General features: G+C 38.6%; 2 protein-coding genes across 2 annotated transcripts; both read left to right on the top strand.

Moving 5' to 3' along the window:
* The first annotated feature begins 2,354 nt into the window (after positions 1 to 2,354).
* rcbtb2 (regulator of chromosome condensation (RCC1) and BTB (POZ) domain containing protein 2) lies at positions 2,355 to 11,719 on the top strand. The gene is made up of 12 exons (XM_085131402.1): positions 2,355 to 2,587; positions 3,540 to 3,674; positions 4,345 to 4,495; positions 5,289 to 5,455; positions 5,535 to 5,693; positions 6,042 to 6,149; positions 6,256 to 6,398; positions 6,655 to 6,845; positions 8,023 to 8,149; positions 9,469 to 9,608; positions 9,716 to 9,846; positions 9,953 to 11,719. The coding sequence occupies exons 2-12, from the start codon at positions 3,549 to 3,551 to the stop codon at positions 10,091 to 10,093; spliced, it is 1,584 nt and encodes a 527-aa protein (XP_084987528.1). The 5' UTR covers positions 2,355 to 2,587; positions 3,540 to 3,548; the 3' UTR covers positions 10,094 to 11,719.
* A 4,447-nt stretch (positions 11,720 to 16,166) lies between these two features.
* Positions 16,167 to 18,597, top strand: lpar6a (lysophosphatidic acid receptor 6a). The gene has a single exon (XM_085131406.1). The coding sequence runs from the start codon at positions 16,944 to 16,946 to the stop codon at positions 17,997 to 17,999; it is 1,056 nt and encodes a 351-aa protein (XP_084987532.1). The 5' UTR covers positions 16,167 to 16,943; the 3' UTR covers positions 18,000 to 18,597.
* The last annotated feature ends 1,851 nt before the right edge of the window (positions 18,598 to 20,448 follow it).

Genomic DNA, 20,448 nt, shown 5'->3' with positions numbered 1-20,448 from the left:
ATTTGCCTACCTATTTTTTTTCCATCAGACCTTACGGTTGACGTGTCTATGACCGGTTCGTCCAACCAAGTCAGTTGGGGGGGGGATCTAAGAATGCTACGTGGTCAGTCCAGGGACCACCTTGCTGTTCTCCATATAAGACTACACTGCTACTTCTACCTGCTTTGTAACCAGAAGCACACAGTTGTACTAAAAAATTAACAAGCATGATTGAACTGCAGTATTTTACACACCAGAGAGCTAATACGGAATGTATGGAGAGAGAAAAAAAAAACCCTTTCAAATTTACACACTGAACGGCACAAGTGATGTCAAACCTACACAAGACACACACGGACAAATTGAAATACAATATCGCTTTTAGCAGAAAGAAAGTGTGGATCACTGGTTCTTGTAAACCGTGCAGTGTTGGGTTTGTTATACGTTTTGAGTGAACACAAAGATATTTTTGTAGTATTTATGTACTCCAAAAAAGCTTATTTTGAATGTACACTAGTATATATCAAAGAGATTATCGTTTTTGTGATTGTTTTGTGTTCGTTCTGTTTTATTGATTTTTCCCCCTTGTTTGTTTTCTACTTGAAATTTACACTATTAGAAATTCATGTTGCCTGGAAACTGTAATATCCCCTTCATTCATGTGCCTTCCAAATTTGATTTAATTAAAAAGTATCTATCTATCTGAAATCTTCTTTCATGTGCTAGTCCCTTCTGCATATTAAGTCTCAGACAGACAATTGCACAAACATCACAGACAATGTATCATACACAACCTAGTCCCAATGTAGCTACCTACATACGAAACTTCACTATACTATATATCATATGCATATAGATGTTGCTGAAACAATGTACACACTCACCCTTCTTGCACAGGCGGTCTTTAAATCTTTGGCAAAAACATGTTCTATCCCATCCACTGATATACACCAAGATGGTTATCAATGACTCCACCTGCTGGACTTAATAAAGGAATGCCCCATTGTGTCTGCTATAGTTCTCAATGAAATATGCAGTGGAGAGTCATCTCTTTCCAAAAATTTATTTGACTCTTTAAGACAGACTGATTATGCAGTAATCAGTGAAATATGCAGATTATAATTGTGTCATTGCAGGGACTGAACGAGTGAACAGCGAACACATCACATATTTTATTTTACACCGTGCATTTATTTTATGTATTTATTTTTTTAATGTAATAACATAAGACATGTAACTTGGGATGCAGTGATAAGATTTCAGGAATGCACATAGACTTGTTGTCCAAATCTATACTCAACAAGTTCACACTCAGCAAAGTTATATGCAAACACCTGCACACACTCGAAGATGAAGGGGCATATTTTAAGACTTGAGAAGAAGTGCACGATGAAAAAGCAACATCAAGGACTGCAGCAGAACACAAAATATAATACAAAGTAATGAGAAACATAATGAGGAAGTAAATGTAAGAGGACAATGAGGAGGGAGCAAATTTACAAGGGCATCATTATGCAGTTGGACAACTTTTCTGGAGGCAGTAATTCTAAAGCAGTGGTTTTCAGCTCCCTGAGGACTTCTTGTTTTAGGTGCTCTCTTGTCTGATTCAAATGATCTGTTTGTTTGTTTGTTTGTTTTTCAGGCAGCTGCAGCATTTAATACTCATTTTATCAATTGAATCACATTTTTGGAGCGGAGATTGGAGGTCCTTATGAGAACCTTTGTGTTTTGAGAGTACAGAGTGGTGGGATAATAAAATAATTCAAACCACGCAATAACACGAGCTTGTACTTTGTTTAAAAAAAATGCACCTTTCACGGGTCAAAAGACCGTGATTGGTCAGTTAGGGTCACATATGTGATGTGTGTGGGCAAGGAAGTGTCTGTATTTGTGTGTGTGTCAGGAGTCAGGTGTCATTCTGTTTACATTCTACTGTTTTAACTTAAAGGAGATTAGCTCTCCAATGATACTGAAACTGTGCCTGTAGTTGTAATGGTACAGGACAACTCAGCCAGAAATGTATCACCCACATCTGTTTCACACCAGAAATTGTTTCCTAAAGTTCCACACAAAATTGATATTGGTATATCAACAACTCCTGAAAAGTAGGGTGAAATATTTTTTTTTCTTAAATAAATAAATAAATACAATGTATGCCACAGATGTTTAAACAACATGCAAAAATATTCTCCATTAAACTTATAACCCATGTGACTTAAAGTCTTGGGTCGTTATGGTCTATTGACCAGTAATGTAACTTCACAAATAAAAGACTATTGGTTTTATTTAATCTTGCATAATAGATGTCACTAATTACTGTATAATACCAATTTAACCTTGAAGCTCCCAGGTCCGATTTTCAGTAAACGCACCAAGTGACTACAGGAAGTGTGGTGTTGCGTTTGTATGTTTTTCAGGCGGTGGTGTAGCGATTAAAGCTAGCTACAACAAAGTGCAACCATAGCAGCTAACGTGAAGCTAGACCTACACCAGTTTGTCGGCATGACGTCCCCGGCAAAGTTATTTGAAAAATATGTTGGGTGACATGTTTTAGTGTCTTTTTTTCTTAATCAGAAAACGACCTCGCGGACTAAGCACTAGCTAGAAGGTAACGTCAACACTTGGAAGTACCAGCAACAACACCGCTCTTTACGCTAATTAGCTTGATAGTTTTTGTGGGATAATTTCAGGTAGTAGTTTCATTGCTGACAGTTTATATATCAATACCAGCACACTTAGTTTTGCAGTGCTTGTTTGTGTTGTCTTTGGTATCTGCTAATTTGACGTATGGGACATCTTACCAGCAGCAACAGCAGCTGGTGGTCATGGTGGTGTATGTGTCTGTGTGTTTAGGGAGGTGTTGTCTGGGTTCATGCAAAGTGCAACTTCATATTTCTGCAAAGCAATGCAACAGCACTGTAAATTTGTCAGACGCGGCAATAAAAACGGGCTTTTGTGTTTGTTTGTTTTTGTGAATAAAAACTGAGCTGAAATATATTGTTAGCAATACAAGATAATTATCTTTTATAGGCCTTACAAATAATGAATACACAGAAGATCAGACGAGTAGGTTTTACTGTTGATTGCAGTTTTCCATTTAACACACAGCCATAGACAGCTGTGTGGTTTGATAATAGAGAGTAATGGTGCAATCATTGAAACCGTTATATTTGAAATATTATGTTAGACTTTAGAGATGACATAATTTTGACTTTACTTTCTGTGGTAGTAAAGGTCACTGAACAGATGTACACGTTTTAATCTGTCTGCCCATCTAAATCTGAATGCTGCTGGTCACTCAAGAGGGATGATAAAGGTGGAAATTTAATAATCTTTTCTTTAACATATATGTATGCATTCCATGATACAGGGCAGAAAGTTCCTATTATCCAGTTTAATAACCATTTGAATACAATTAAACAACCACACCATCAAAGTATTTAACATGAAAACATACTCCTGATTTTATCTGTGTTTTTCAGTTTATCTAATCAACCTTTCCTTTATTCCATAGTGAGTTAGATTCATATGCTTCTCCATGTTTTTTCTTTTTTTCACAGCTGAGTAGTATGCTGGACGTGGGAAAGTGGCCAGTGTTTGCACTTCTTCCTCCTGAGGAACTCCGGCTTATCCGGCAGGCTTGTGTATTTGGCAGTGCTGCAAATGAAGCCCTCTATGTCACAGTTAATGATGAGGTAACATTTGGAGTTTAAGCAAGGTTGCCTTCTTGTTCTTCTTTACTTGAAGCTGTCTTGCAGCACGCACAGAAGTCATTCATTTTGCTGTATTGATTTTTGAGTAGTTCTTGTTTTGAAGTAGATATAAAAATGCTAAAGGCCTTCTTGCTCTCTGCTTGATATGAGGTGCAGTTACAGGCACAGGGATAAGCAGATGGAATGAGGCTATCTTTAGCCATATGAGCTTAATGCCTGAGCCTTTGGAAAGGTGCAGTGCATGCCTAATCTTTCCACCCTTGCTTATTTGTTTGATGTTATGGAACAGCCAACTGTACCGTTAAATTGTATTTTGGTGGATTTCACTTTAAATTATGCCGTACATCACATTCAGCAGTCCCAGCATGAGCATGCTTGCTGCCGTTTTTTTTTTTTTTTTTAGTGATAATTTTAGAAAGACAGTGTCACAAATTATTATAGCCTGGCTTCAAGTGTAGTTAGTTAGTTAGTTTTAGTGTACCGGTGATCATAATTTGCAATTTGCCATCTTAGACAGATTAGCTTAAGACAACTTCACCATTTTGTGATATAAAAAAAATTGCACAATAAATATGATGGAGTAATTCTTATTTGTAAATGTATATATTTAAAAACCGATGTAAAAACATTTTTTAATGTTTTTTCTTTGCAGGTCTTTGCTTTAGGGACCAACTGTAGCGGCTGTTTAGGGCTTGGAGATCTTCAAAGCACTATTGAGCCACGCAGGATTGATGTCTTGTGTGGAAAGAAGATTGTGTCTCTAAGCTATGGAACGGGGCCACATGTGGTTATCGCCACTGCAGGTAATGTAGCTCCAAAACCTTTTTTTCTGTGTGTGTCACCAAAGAGAAATGTCCTCAGGAGGCAGAGGAATAAGATCACAAGCAAATGAGTCCAAACATGCAAAATTCATATTTTATTTGATATTTTATTTTTATTTTGTGCCACAATTGGCTTCATATTGTATCTAGTTTTGTTTTTTTGTTTTTAAGTGTAATTCTTTTTGGTCAAAGTGGACTTCTTGGCCAAGAGATGCGGTTGTATGCATACTTAAATTACGATTAAAAAATGCATTCAAATTGTTAAATTTCAAATACAAATTCAATTTTCACTAATTCCTGTTTGGAATATTAAATGAAAATGTCTGAGAGTTGTTTTCAACATGATTATTGCATGCTTATTTATTTGGATAATTGATTGCACCTTTAACTTTGATTAAAGCAACATAAAGGTATCTGTTTTCCTGTAATATGTGGTAATGATTAACTAACTCCACATCATCTGAGGGAGGCCAGTCAGTTTGGGTTTTTTTGTTTTTTTATTTACATGTGGAAAAATCTTTGCTCAATCTGCATTTACAGTAAATGAAGTTGCAAAAAAGTTAGTTATGGATATGTTCTTGTGTACTTCATTTATACTGAGTCAATACAACACTAAATTACATGAATCCAGGCATTTAATCAATATCTGTGATGTCTGATAAAAGTAGGGCTGCTTAACTTGCAGTATATCATGTGAAATAGACTGCTTCTTATCTTTTAATAAAATATTAACTTCTGTGACAACATCAATAAACTTGCACTTGTTGCTGTGTAGATGGAGAAGTGTATGCCTGGGGCCACAATGGCTACAGCCAACTCGGAAATGGCACCACCAACCACGGGCTGACCCCTGCTCTGGTGTCCACTAATCTCCTCAGCAAGAGAGTGACAGAAGTGGCCTGTGGCTCCCACCACACTATTGCCCTCACAACTGATGGAGAGGTAAATTTTCCTCTCCTTGCTTTGTTTCTGTTTAATTTGAGAATTTTTCTGGGTGGTGAGCATTCATCTTTGTGTTCAGGTGTACGCGTGGGGTTACAACAACTCTGGACAAGTTGGTTCAGGTTCTACTGCCAACCAGCCGACACCACGTCGGGTCAGCAGCTGCCTGCAAAACAAGATTGTGGTAAACATAGCCTGTGGACAGCTGTGCTCTATGGCTGTACTGGACAACGGAGAGGTAACTGGTCACATCCATCTATACATGTTAACCATGATGAAGCAGAGAAAAACAAATTTGATTTATAACAGTGTCTGAAATGAATTTGTGTTTACACTCGATCTGAATGATGACAGCTTGAAGAACGGTCCTGGAGTGTGAGTGGAGACGGTATAGTTTAAAAAAATGAACGTTCAGTCTCTGTCAGAAGACCTAAAATAGTATTGCATTTGTTTTTACACACAAAATCAGAATCTGAATTTCAGATTTAATTCAACAAAAAAAACCAAGAATAAAAGTACTGTGATGTTCCGCACACTTATTGATAACGAGGTATGTGCATATCCCAAAATTGTCCATTGTTTCCAGATCTATGGTTGGGGCTATAATTGCAATGGACAGCTAGGTTTGGGCAATAATGGAAACCAGCAGACACCATGCCGAATCGCTGCCCTCCAGGGTGTAAACATTGTACAGGTAAGAGCTTAAAGAGGGATAAATCTTACAAAACATTGTTTTTGATTACTTATTTCTGTTAGCATGCATCTTAAATACCCTCTTTTTTCTTTTTTTTCAAACACAGGTCGCTTGTGGATATGCACACACGTTGGCACTGACAGATGAGGGATTTGTTTATGCTTGGGGAGCCAACTCATACGGGCAGTTGGGAACAGGCAATAAGAGTAACCAAGCGCTCCCCACTCCTATAAACACAGACAAGGAGAGGTTAGTACTTTGTTACTTTGTTCCCATTGTAAATTACCAGCAGTACTTTGCTACCATAATAGGTCACAGATCCCTAGAATAACCAAACGTCTCAAACTCGTACAAATTCTTACACTTATGGTTTTATGCTACGCAGTAGTAAGGGACTGATTGTTGACTGTAAAAGAACTTTATTAGAGAAATGTTCACTTTTCATATGGGCCTTTTTCTGTCTTAAGTTCAAATGTATATCTAGATTTGTGATTTTTCTCGGTAGGATAGTCGAAGTGGCTGCATGTCACACCAGTCACACGTCAGCAGCCAAGACACAGAGTGGACAAGTTCTGATGTGGGGTCAGTGTCGAGGTCAGGCTGTAGCCAGTCCCCATCTCACACATTTCAGCAGCACTGATGATGTGTTCGCTTGCTTTGCCACACCGGCAGTCACGTGGCACCTCCTCTCAGTAGGTAAGAGTTTTATACGACCATACGTTTTTAAGTTATTTGACGAACACGCGGAAATTCACAGTGAAATACTTATATGCCTATCCAGCTGTACATAAAATAATTTTTTTTTCATTAGAATATCACCCAACATGATTGCCTAACAGTAAAAGTTTCTCCCCGTTATTTTTGTGGGAAGGGTGGTCTTAATGGCATCCATCTCTGTCGCCCATTTCAGCTGTTTCCTTGTGGGGTTAACTATTAGCTCCTTGGTCTTACAAACTTGCAGCTGAAGGTTTTTCTCCCTACACCAGTCACTTGATTTCTAACCGTCAAGCAGAGTCACTGTTTCGAGATCAAGTCCGCTACTGCTCTTTCGTCAGCGAAATTGGTGATGATTATGGGAACTTGACGAAGTGGCCACACAGTCGTAGGTGTAGAGGAAGTACAGGAAAGGAGGAAGCAGATGAGACTTTGTGGTTTACATGTACCACCTGTGGTTTGCCAGTCAGGAAATTAAGGATCCACTTGTACTGAGAGAAGTGCAGGCCAAGGTCACATAGTTTAATAGCCAGCCTGGAGAGTATTTGTAAAATTGAAAAAGAATCCCAAAAGTCAAACTTTTACAATAATTGAAGGATTTTTTATTACATTTTTGACACTGACATTTACTTGTGTGTCTGGTTAGAGATAATTATGCAGCAGGCATTTATCAGTGTACCATAGGTACACATTCCTGCAAGTGGTCTAAGGAATAAACAGGAAACTCTGTTTCCTGTTTATTTGCGACAAATGTTTATACAAACTCAACACAAACTGAAGAGCATTAACCTGTAACTGTGATAGCTTCATTTTTTTGTTTACACTCCAGTTAGGAAAGCTAATGCGATGAGTCAGTTCTATCAGTATAGCTAAATTTAAATATTGACTTAGCATTTAGGTGGACATTTTTTTAAATGTTGGTAATATTTTATTGCCACCTGTGGCCTTAAAGAAATATCTTTTCATTCCCTATATATAAATACCTCATATAACTGTCCTTTAAACTGAAATGTAAAGAGAAGTTGTTTAAATTTATGTTTAGCAAATTTATGTTTGTTCTTAAGAGCAAAAAAACCCCAAGACCAAATGCTTGTATTTAACAAAAAATAAAATAAATAGTAATAATAATTTTATGTATTTTTTATTTTTTTTTTGCCAGATGGTGATGATTACCTCACAGTTGCCCAGTCTTTGAAGAAGGAGTTTGACAGTCCAGATATTTCTGATCTGAAGTTCTTGGTTGATGGAAAGTGCATCCATGTGCACAAAGCTCTGCTAAAAATCAGGTAGAGAAAACAAGAACTTTCAGAGTCCTTTAGGTGATTCTTTTTTTTTTTTAAGGACAATGTAGACTCGTTAACCATGGAAGTCTGGAAAAGGTAATCCAGTCTTGTGGCATTTTGAGCAGCTGGTGTGTGACTGGAAGGGTGTAACATGCAGTGTATCGTTATCTTTGAGTGCACATAATGATCTGTGGAATGGAGAAAATGTCTGCAGCTCTTCCTTTCTATTGTTGGGCCACCACACTCTGACTGTTTAAAAAAAATTATTTATATGAATGCACAGTTTGCTTCTCTAACCTCTACTTTCATTTTGGTCACATGGGTGTATTTTTTAAAATCCAGACAACCAATTTAGTCACTGCAGCAAAAACAATGAGCCATCTTTGTGTGTAAATATATATAACAAATACTTAATTTGTGCTGGTTTCCCTATATTTAAACTTCATATGCTAAACAGTGTTTCCTTATCTTTCTGTTAAACTCACGGGGTAGCAAAGACAGGCCTATTGTTTCCCGTGTTTCTTTTTATAACCACACTTGAACACAGAGTATCTGCATTCCAGTCCCTTGCTCTTTTGCACCGTCAGTAGGAAGGAGCCAGACTGTCTGCAGCTTTAACCTTAGTCCACTGGCTCACACGAATATGCAACAGTGGAAACTGCCTGCTTGCGCAAGATCACATGCAAATTATATGTTTAAGATGCATCAGAGAGTGAAGATTCAGTTATTTGTTCAACCGTGTCCTGAGAAGCAATGGTAGAGGCACTGTTTTGAGCCATCAGAGATTTGTAGTGTGGAGAAAATTGAAGCAAAAAAAACAAATAAAAAGATAAATGGCAATTAGTGGTAATTAATGCAGGAGCTTATAAGGAATAAAAGGTATTGCACTTGGCCTGTATTAGTAGGCATAGTCAAAAAGAATCTGTTTAAAAAAAAAAAAAAAAAAAAGCAACAAAAAAAAACAACAATTTTTCTTCTATCCGTCTACCCTTGTCTACCCTTGTGGTTGTTTTTAACTGGTGGGTATTTAGATTGGATGCTGTTGAACACTAACAGGCATGGTATAGTCTCTGAATTCTAGGCTCCATGCTGGTAACCACATGCCTATCAATTCTGTGACCATGTGGACGCTAAGACATTAACTTGCAATGCACTAAACATACATGTACCCTTCTAGCAGAATTCAAGGAACTATCAATACGTAATTTCCACAGCAGAATATAACTGCCACTACAACAGAAAAACATGCTTCCATTGTAATGTATGTTAGTTTGAGTTAAACGTGCTTTTTGTCACAAGTCTTCTGCTGTCTTTCTCGATAGGTGTGAGCATTTCCGAACACTGCTGAATGAATCTGACCAGGATGCTATAGAAATTCATCAGTTCTCATACTTGGTGTACAGAGCCTTCTTGGAGTATCTCTACACTGACACGATAAACCTGCCACCAGAGGACGCTATTGGTAAGGACAGACATGGATCACAGTTTTTTACAGCCCAGGAAATGCTGCAACAAGTCAGTGCAGAATCCTGAACATGATCACGTGTGTTTTTGTTTTTGTGTGTGCAGGGTTGCTTGACTTGGCCACGTTCTACCGAGAAACAAGACTGAAGAGGCTGTGCCAGGAAACGATCAAGAGAGGCATTTCTGAAGAAAACGCCATCACTCTGCTCTCTGCTGCTGTCAAGTATGAGGCGCGGGTAAGCTTATAGACACATAGTCAAAGCACCATGGTGGTGGAGGCGTGCACAGTAGCTAGTCAGTTATACTCCTCAGCACTGACCAGACAGCCCTCTTCATTTTTAGGACCTGGAGGAATTCTGCTTCAAGTTTTGTGTCAACCACCTAACGGCTGTCACGCAGACCCAGGCCTTTGCAGACATGGATCACGACCTGCTCAAGAACTTCATTAGTAAAGCCAGTCGCTATGGGGCCTTCAAAAACTGACTACTGGGCCCCTGTTGTGATGCATTCAGCACAAAGTTTAATCTCAGTGACGAGAGTCCATCCTAGACCAAAGTAAACACCCAGCAGATCAGCGCCTCAAACACGTGGCACTAAGGATGTAAATACCAGAGAGGTAAATGGTTTAAGGCCCCACTCACCAAGTGATTCTTCTTTGTTACCGTTCTGAAGCTAGCCCAAACACGGTGCTTGGTTGGAACGTAAATACAGGTTTATGCCACTAGTCCTGTAACAAGCACACAAGGCTGAGGCTGAATAAAAGGATGTGCCACACTGGTCACCTGTTTACCAAGACAGCCAGTACGTGGACATGTCACAGTAATCAGCTTGGACTGGATACCTGAAAATGCTGAACATACTAAACGTAATCTGTTGTGATAGAATTGTTTGATTTGGTATTTGAATCGTTTTTATCATGCTGCCCTTTTAACAGTTCCTAATGCAATCAGTATGTCATAAGTTATCTGCGGTCAGCATAGACAGGATCTAAAAATTAACCAAGTCAGCTATAAATGAACTCTTCACATTGTGCTGCTTTTCTTTGAAGCCTTCATCCTAAAATGTTCTGGATTTGGAGGCATTTTATGAGGGAAACACGTGTAAAACTGCAACCTGTTTCCCCCCATTTGTTTTTGTTTTTATCTGCTTTATGATTATATTTGTTATGATCGCATAACATATTTTGCCACTTTTTTAAAGTTTAAGTTATTCTTCAGTTCTTCATATACCATCCAAACGTGTGGTCTGACATTTGTGTTCACTAACTTTTGCAATTTTTTGCTGTAGAAAGTTGTTTTTCCCAACATATGCTGACTGATAGGAAAAGGAACAGTGAGTGAAAAGAGAGCATGCTATTGCATGTGTACTTGTACAGTTGTTCAGACTAACCCTCTCTATGCAGCTGGAAACAAAGTTTGACTTTCACAAACGTGTTGAGTCTTGTGTACACTGTACAGTAGATGCAGCTGATTTTTTACAGCTGCATTTCATTGTATGTTTACAGATTTTTTTGTTAATTGTGTTTTGTTTTTTTTAATTATTGCTATTCTTAACATATTGGCAGCAAGCTTCTGTTCCCTTTTTACAAGATTTTTGCTTTTTTTAATATGCATCTCTGGATAGTAAATAGTTGTGCCAACTCACTTTGTTGGAGCTCAAGTCTAATAAAGGACCTCATGGTCTTTAAATGCAGTTACCAGATAATTACATCAGGAATTCCCAAATCTGCTTAAATGGATATAACTAAATGTGATCCCTTAAACGAGCTGATTGGAATGTTTGTTTGTTTTTGTTTTCTTTTTTGGAACTTTTTGGTAATGTTTTTAATTTGTATGGAAAGCTAGCTGCAACCTGCTGACTTTGGCACTAATGGGAATATAGAAAAATGTTTAATTATTAATACATATTAAAACAAATAACAATATATGTTGTTGAGGGTGTTCTTAAAAAGCTCTTGTCATTTCTTTACCATGCAACTGCTTTAGAAACATTCGACATGAAGTAGTTTTTTTTGTTTTGTTTGTTTGTTTGTTTGTTTTTTGGGGGGTGAGAGTGAAATGTATGGAAATGAAAGTCACGAATTTAAAAAATAAAACATGCGTTACTTCATGTAAAGTTGTAACATTGTAGGTGCCATTAACCAGTAAGTGGTCAACATTTTAAGACACGCACATGCAGTGCAGTTTGGCTCCTCATCTCCACCAAGAAGCGGAACAGGCTCATTTTCACTTCTTCCTGCAAGATTGAGAGTCTAACATCACGTGTGCCTGCGTGTTTCCTGAAGGTATATCTTTGGTATCATATCATCAAGTGAGATTTCATAGACCTTCCACAGAATAACAGGATGTGGTCAAAATTAAGATGCCAGACAAGTTGGCATAATCAAGTATAATAGAATTTGTTGATTTTTTACTTTGACACAACTCTACCTGACAGAAAATGTGTTTAAGGACATGTTATGATGAAAGGCAGAGATTCCAGTTCAGTTACTTGATCCCACCTGGTGGCCATAGAACAAATGATGTTCAATTTATTTCCGCACGGCTTTGAGGATCACTGTGATTGTCAGTATGACGATTATTTTGCGTCACGATCCTGCTGCCAAACCACTCCGGGAAATTCCAATATCTCATAGGTTCCATCCATGACATTTAAGTTGTGGAATTACTAAAAGGTACTTTTCTTTTTTCATGTGTGTGTATTTGTGTTGAATTAACTTCACACCTTCCAAAGGACGTGTACATCATGTACAATTACTCATCGTGGTTTTGCACAGAATGAGGAAGGACGTGCAACAGCTAACAGTAACTGGCCCTCTGCCATGTACAAATCCTCCTTTACTGAGGCTAAATGCCATTTTAATTTCTGCATTATTTTGGCATAATATGACCCTCTGATTAGATGAATACCACATGGAATGAAGTGAAGAAAGAAAAGATTTACATAAAAGCAAAAAGTGAAGGACCTCAAAATTGTGCCTTAGTAGATGCCTGCACTTAATATCATTTCCACTACTTACTTTCAGTAGTTCAAAGTAAAGGGTAATCTACAGTTTGTTTACTTTTCCTCTTATAGTCTACTTGGCGCTAAAAAATAAAGCAGTATCTCCAGGGATGTATTTTGTAAGTGGAATAAGCTGTTGGTTTGATAGAGCTCTTGTCACAGGGCTTTTTTTTCAATATCAGTTTGTGGCTCTTTTGCGGTTGGTTCATCTACCCACTTTGTTTACGTCACAGTTGTAAAATCATGCACTTTTTGTACATCAAATCCTTGCTGCAGCAGAATGCTAGCACTTTCTGATAAGTCTCGTGACTTAGCATCTGGGAAACCTGTTTTTAAAAAGAAAGAAAGAAATTCAGGCAGGCCTTTGCCCTAGAAACAACCCAAACACCACTCTGCATAACTATTCAGCCATGCAAAATAGCTTGTTCTATTCAAGCTTGCAATAGAGTTGGGGGGGTTTACCCATGAGCCAAATTAAACGCTGTGGCTTTATCAGCTTCCTCCCAGTAATGGGAGATGGCTATGAGGTTTGCAAATGAATAAAAACACAGAAAATTGAAAATGGCAAATAAAATCTCTGTGCACTGCTGAGAGTATTACTTAGTTGATACAATGTCAGGGCCCCAGTAATACTGGTTTTTGAAGCTCCTTAATACTCGTACTTGCAGTTTTCTTGCATGCAACACTGTTTAGTTAAATTTAGGACATACAGTGATTGCATGTGACACTGTGCTGGATTCAGCATGTAGCGGTTAATGAAGAGCTGTAGGTTGGTTGATAAACAATCAAGCCTCAAGCGCTTTTATATGCAAGTTGTTCACTGTCACTTCATATTGTGCTGCATATTGCATATGTATAAATCTTGACGGTTTGAGATTATAAATATAAATTTAGCACTAGAAAGACTGCTAACTTAAAAAAAAAGACATGAGTTACAATGACTTTATTTTTTCAGTACAGTACAGGCCACTGTAAGTTTCAGTGAGGGCAGGGGTTGGTGGGTGGGAAGTACTTGTTTTACAAAGTAGACGAAAGCTTTAGCTGATAAGGCTGCGTGGGGGAGCATGCTGCCCTTCATTCTGCCACAGATCTACTGCAAACTGTGTATTCAAATGGCAAAGCTGGTCCAGCATACGTAGGAAGAAAAAAAATTCCCCAAAAAGATGACGATTATGATAATGAAGTTGTAATTACCATATATTAAACTTACATCATGCAGGCACTGGGGAAACTTCTTTCTGGGCGTGTTTTGATCATCCACTTAGGACACATAAGACATTTGTCTTGAAAAAAAGGTTTTAAAACAGTTTCAAAAAATATGTTTTTAATGTGACAGAATGATTGTGTACTTGTTCAGGTTTGTTGTGCTGGGATGCCTCAGTGGTTTGTGTATATCCACTGCAGTTCTGCTGTGGTTTAACGTACTTGTAGATGGCATCACAGCGTTTGTAAAGTCCCTGTTTCCAGAGAGAGAGTGGAACACAATTAGATGAAAGCCGTTTCACTCTCAGACTAGCCACTCATCAGAATGCGCTCTTGCCGAGACATTAGACATTGTTTTCTTTTGGATTGCTCTCTTTTCATCTTGAGGAACTCAGACACAAAGTTTTGTGGCTTAAAAAATGTGTTATTTTAGACATTTTTTAAAGACTTTGAATTAAAACGTGGCCAGGCTTTCTGATTTAGATCATTGTTTTCAATGTATTCTAAAATGATACAGCAATTTAATGATATTTAAACATCACTGAAGTGAGCCCTATAGTCTTTTGATTCACACAGACTTTAGGCTTGTGACGTGATGTGATAGACAGTTAAAAAATAAATTCAGGTGGTATTTTAATTTTTTTTTTTTTTTTACAACATGAGGTTGTCATTGCTGCTGCTGACCACATTATACAACAACAACACGTGTCATAAAACTGCTTTTATTCAAAGACTTGGCCTTGGGGGTGCCAGACAATTTCCTGGCATTGTGAGAAATTTAACAGTCCAGGGACTTCAGGCGCATGTTTTTGTTTAGTGACCACATACTTGCATGTGAAGAGCTTGTTTTTATGTGCTCCATGGAACAACTTTGCGAGGGAAAGACAATAGTACAGGTTTTTCTATTTTCTCGCACATTGCATTCTAGCCTTGATCATGTTTACTTTGTGGTAGGCTGACAAAGAGATGCACGCTGAGCCATAAAACAACCTCTTGTTGGACTATTTTTGGTAGCTCTCAAGTCTAAATGAACCATCTTTGGGTTCTGGGTCATGTTTTTGTCAGTAATATCAGGAAAATGTTATGGTAACAGTAACGAGCGAAGTGGGTTATCTTATCTTTGCCTGAGTGTTTTGAATTACAAAGAGTACATCTGGCAGAAAAACAGTTGCTTGATCTCACAGACAAGCATTTGTTTACTGGCAGGAAAACTAACCAGGTACTTGGTTTCCTATTTGACACAGTAGAAGCCAACACAAATAGACTCAAAGGGTTTATAGCATTTGCTCACCACAGGCCTGATCAAGGGGCTGAGAACTCTTTTAAGTTGCCTGAGAACAGTTCTAAACTGCACATTCCCCCGTACTAAGCTACTTCATTCACAACACATACCCCAACGTTTTTTACTGACTGCCAAGGAGAGAGTTCCTGCAAAAGGATAGCCAGAATGCCCCAAGAAGAGAATGGAGTGACAGGGGCAGGAGAAAAAAACCTGCTGAACAGCAAGAGAGCTTTCTGTTCCTTCTCATTACTAATGTCCTTTTGAAAATAAAAATCGGTTCTTCAGCAGAAGCTTTAGCCTCCCACACAGGTCGTCACAAACAAGAAGAAGACAGCTGAATTTTCCCATACTTTCTGTCAGATGAGTGGAGACCCGGTGGGGTTTCAGAGAACTTCTCAGGCACTTTTGGCCTCCTGCTGTTATTAACAGCTTAACTAACGAGGGGAAAAATAATAAAATCAAGCTTTTTTAAAATGAAAAAGTATATTAGCAGTAAAGTGTTACAATAACAAAAGTAATAGCTCTTATTAAGCAAAAAAAAAAAAAAAAAAAAAAAGTGTTTCCAACTTCGCAACTCAATTTCAAAGTAGGTAGTGATGAGAGGAGGTGAAGTGCAGTATTTTTAGCCGTAGACATGTTGTAGCCTATGTTGTACAGCGTGACATATTTTTTTTATCCAAACATGTAACCCATTTGTAGAAAGCAAATATTTGACCTATTTTTCTTGTCTCAATAGATGAACATTTTTATGTGCGTTTACAAAAACAAAAACAAATATTCAGCAATTACAAGCTTAAAATTTTACTGAAAAACGGGTCGAGAGAAAAACTTGAACCTTTTCTTTTAAATGTATTTCAGTGATCTGTGTTTCAAATTCTGTGACAGTATTTTAGAGTAACTATGAGCTCATTTTTTTAAATTAAGTTTCCTCTCAATGCACTTCTGTTTATGTGGTTGACTGTAAAAGCAGACAAAGGAGTAGGAGGTCCAGAGGCAGTGGGAGGAGTTACTACAGCTTCTCTCTCTTCTACCCAAACTGCAAAAAAACTGCCGGGTACAAAGGAGTAGTCGAGCCTGAGTGGTGTGATGAGTGGTGAGCAAAAGACCCCGAGGCTGTACGAAGAGGAGTGAGAGAGATACTGGTTGAGCAACTAGGTTAGTAAAACAAAGGGAAAGGAAAGAGAAACTGAGTAGCAGACAGAAGACAAAAACACATTGAATTGTCACGCTGAGAGCTACGCTTGGAAAGAACCATGGTCATTTGTGGTCATGACCATGTGGGAGATGGAAAGCTTATGACGACTTCACTGATTCGGAGCTGAGAAGAACAAAACCACAAGGCTGGGTTTTGACAAAGAACAAGAATCCTGCCATGAGGTCACTTCTCTAATGGACCTGAATGTGGATTTCCCGTCTCTCTTTGTGGATTGAGCAGCTCGTGATTATTTGGGACCTTGAGAGCGAAAAGGTGGCACATTCATGTGACTGATTTATCTGAGTAAGTAAAGCTAACCCTCTAACTTGTGGGGTGCAGTCTGGCCGAGAGACAGGGCAGGGGGAGGGGAAGACACTCCAGCCTGGATCTCTGTCCTCTGGGAGGGGTCTTTTCAACTGAGGTAACCCCCGAAATAACATCCAGAAAAGGGAGGGAAACATGCAGCAATATGCACCGCCGTGTTGAACAACAACAAAAAAAGTTGCTCTAATGGATTGAGTATCTCTCAGTACTGAACTGTTCTCTTCTTCATAATTCATTCATGGTCAGTTGATCGTGCTGGAAATACCTTTTCCTGAAGAGCTATTGCATAACAAACACTTCCCATCCCTGCAATCTTAAAATTGATAATGATAATGTACAACAACTCTTCAATATCCAACTCATGCATCAAGAATGATGGGTTCAAATATCCACTATACAGTACGGTCTTCAGCATTGTATTTGTTGTTGGACTTATCACCAACGTTGTGGCCATCTATATATTCTCCTGCTCTCTGAAAATGAGGAATGAGACCACAACCTACATGATGAACTTGGTATTGTCTGACCTTCTGTTTGTCTTCACCCTGCCGCTACGGGTCTTCTATTTCATCAACCAGAACTGGCCTTTTGGAGGGATTCTCTGTAAATTGTCTGTGTCACTTTTCTACACCAACATGTATGGCAGTATTCTCTTCCTCACCTGCATTAGCGTGGACAGGTTTTTGGCCATTGTGCACCCCTTTCGCTCAAGGACGCTCAGGACCAAGCGCAATGCTAAAATAGTATGTGTTGGTGTATGGGTGCTGGTGCTTTCAGGCAGTATCCCCACAGGATTCTTGTTGGATACCACCTCAAAGGAAAAAGGAAATGCCACTTACTGCTTTGAGAATTTCTCATCCAAGCAGTGGAAATCATCCCTCTCTAAAGTGGTGATTTTCATAGAGACAGTAGGCTTCCTCATCCCCTTGCTACTCAACTTGTGTTGCTCCATCATGGTGTTACAGACTCTGCGCCGTCCCCAAACTATCAGCCGTGGTGGGAACATGAACAAGAAAAAGATCCTGCGTATGATAATCGTGCACCTTACTATTTTCTGTTTTTGTTTCATCCCCTACAATGTAAACCTGGTTTTCTATGCTCTAGTCCGCACTAAAATTTTAGGAGGCTGTTATGAGGAGTCGGTGGTTCGAACCATCTATCCAGTAGCCCTCTGCATTGCTGTATCCAACTGCTGCTTTGATCCCATTGTTTATTACTTCACCTCAGAGACCATTCAGAATAGCTTCAAGAGGAAGTCTCAGACCACTTGTAAATATGACAGCAAGTTCTCTGAGGCGCTGCACTCAGAATCCACCACCAATCTGCAGTGTAGTCTAAGTCATCTAAAAGCTAAAGTCTTTCACGGTGAGTCTTCAGTGTGACAATGGGGTCGCTACGTCCAGAAGATAAAACTCATCCATCCATTAAAAAAAAAAAAAGACAGATCTGATTTTTTTTGTTTTTTTGTTTCGTTAAGCGCTTTATCTGTTTTAGTCTCAGGGCAAATGTCCGGATCTGGTCTTCACAGCCTCTGTTTTGCAGTATTAACATATGAACTTTTTCACAGCTGTGGTTTTAATGTTACTACTTTCTAATTTTCATTTCCTGTGGAGTGGAATGTAATTATGTAAAGCACAATTAAAGTTGTCTATGACGTTTAAGGGAAAGTGATCACTGAACAGCAGGACAGTTATGAAACTGACTGCTTCATATGCTTGTGCGTTTGTACATTTCCGTGGTAAGTTGTGGTGCTAACTTTAGACTGTTATCTATTTAATTAACATAAAGGTATATCAAGCTATAAATGTGCAGGGCTTCTTTTTTTTTTAAATGTACAGATAGATCACATAAGCGCCCTGTTGTGTTTGGCTGGTATTTCATGTTTGGACTCGATGTCTTTAATGACCATAAATGCACTGACTGAGTTCCTCATGCTGCACTCACAGCAATGAATAAAAGTTATGTAAAACCTAAAACAAATGATTGCATCTGAAACTTTTTGTCATTTGAATGAACAACATGCTCTTAATGCTAAAATGTCTGTGGTTTGTATTGTTAAACGTGGCAGCTCAGGAATATACAAATATGTTACTGGCACATTACACGCTTATTTGTATTTAACTGTCGTGACATTGGACTTCCAGTTCCAGTTCCAGTGGTGACTACAAAGTTAAAAACTGGTGTAGCATCCTGCACCAAGCAAAACAGAACAAAACCTTTGACTGTCTTGTTGCTAAAAATGTTTTGAGGATTAGTCTTGCACGCAAAGAGGTTGTACAATTGTGGAAGTAGAAAGTCTTTTGGAGATCGGGAAAAAGAAGAAGTGTTTTTGTTGCTAACTGACAAAAACATACTCTTAAAATTTGTCACCAAACAACTTGTAAAAGAAATACAAGGAAATGTTGTATCAAGAAGCATTAAGAACATCAAAGCTTGTGTGTGCCATAATGATCAATGTTTAAACACTGTAAGAGGATCAACAGGGGTTCAACGAATGCCATTTAGGCTTTTTTTTAAAGTTAAATAGAGATTACATTTTATCATCTTGGAACATTTTGTTTTCCTCATGTACAAGGGCACAAAGTGACTATAATACAACCCCGAGGTCTGCCACAGAATCGTGCAATTTGTACAGTGAATCAGGATGTCTTTGTTCAACATGAGATTACATTTCTACCAGCCAGGCAGCATAACAAATAATCGTTCACACATTTGTGTAAATACAAAGCCCGTGAAATATTTTTCACACATGCTCACTCTTGCTGTGAACAACTGCACCGATGATAAGACATGAGCGAGGAGCACGCACAGCACGTGAGAGCAGCCAGCATACAGCCCCCTAACTTTATTGACATAGCCTGAATTCGAAGGTCAGTCGACTGCACTTTATTTATACGCCCCATACCCCATCTCTGCCTTTGAGGCCATGTGACTGAGTCAAGGCCAGGATTAAAAACCTGGGATGTTATGAAGACAAACAAGTATCTACGCAGAAGGCCGTCATCATGAACACGTGACCACATGCTTACTGAGCAACATTTTAACAGTCATAAAACCACAACGGCACGTTACGGATCTGTCACTATGCGTGACTGTATAAGGTTGTGTAATTAGCTAATGCACTCTAACCATCAGGTTTTCACAGCACTTGAAGCAAAGACGAAGCAAAGGTCAGCACAGGTAGAACAGTGATGTAGGAAGCCATACAGGAAGTCACACATTTAAAGCTGATTTAAACCTCACATATTTATATAAGCATACATTATGCACATTGCTTCACATCTTTGTCTTTCTGTATCAGTGACTGATGCAACTTGCCATTTTATTGAAAATTTCTAAGCATGCTGCTTAATCTCATGGGTTGTGTAAAAGAAAAAAGAAGTCAAATGCCAGTGCAAAGTCACTGTGTCAGGGATTAAACCCCTCACATGATCCCAGCAGGATCCTCTCCACAGCAGTTATCTAATCAGCTTGACCTCTCCTTCCCAGCAGGCTGCAGGATGAGAAAACACAGACACGGCACTGCTTGTCAACACATACAAACTGTTCAGCATTGCTCTGGTAATTTTGCATGGGAGCATTCATCAAAGCATACTGCAGTGTGACCTGTGAGAGTTTCTTATGCCATTGATGCAAAGATAATGCATCAAAGGCAGTACCACTGCGTCTTAGACTGTAACATGCAAAGAAAGTTTGACAAGTTTTCACATTTACCATAACGTAGAGATACCATAATGTAAACAAGTAATTTAGGATTGGTGGTATCATCCAAGGTCATACAAAACAGCAACAATGTTTGGGCTGTTGTACTGCCTGCATCAGGGTCATTAC

The sequence above is a fragment of the Neolamprologus multifasciatus genome, chromosome 14 (genome assembly GCF_963576455.1).
Source record: "Neolamprologus multifasciatus chromosome 14, fNeoMul1.2, whole genome shotgun sequence".
Taxonomy (NCBI): Eukaryota; Metazoa; Chordata; class Actinopteri; order Cichliformes; family Cichlidae; genus Neolamprologus; species Neolamprologus multifasciatus.
This window is presented reverse-complemented; position numbering and strand designations above follow the sequence as displayed.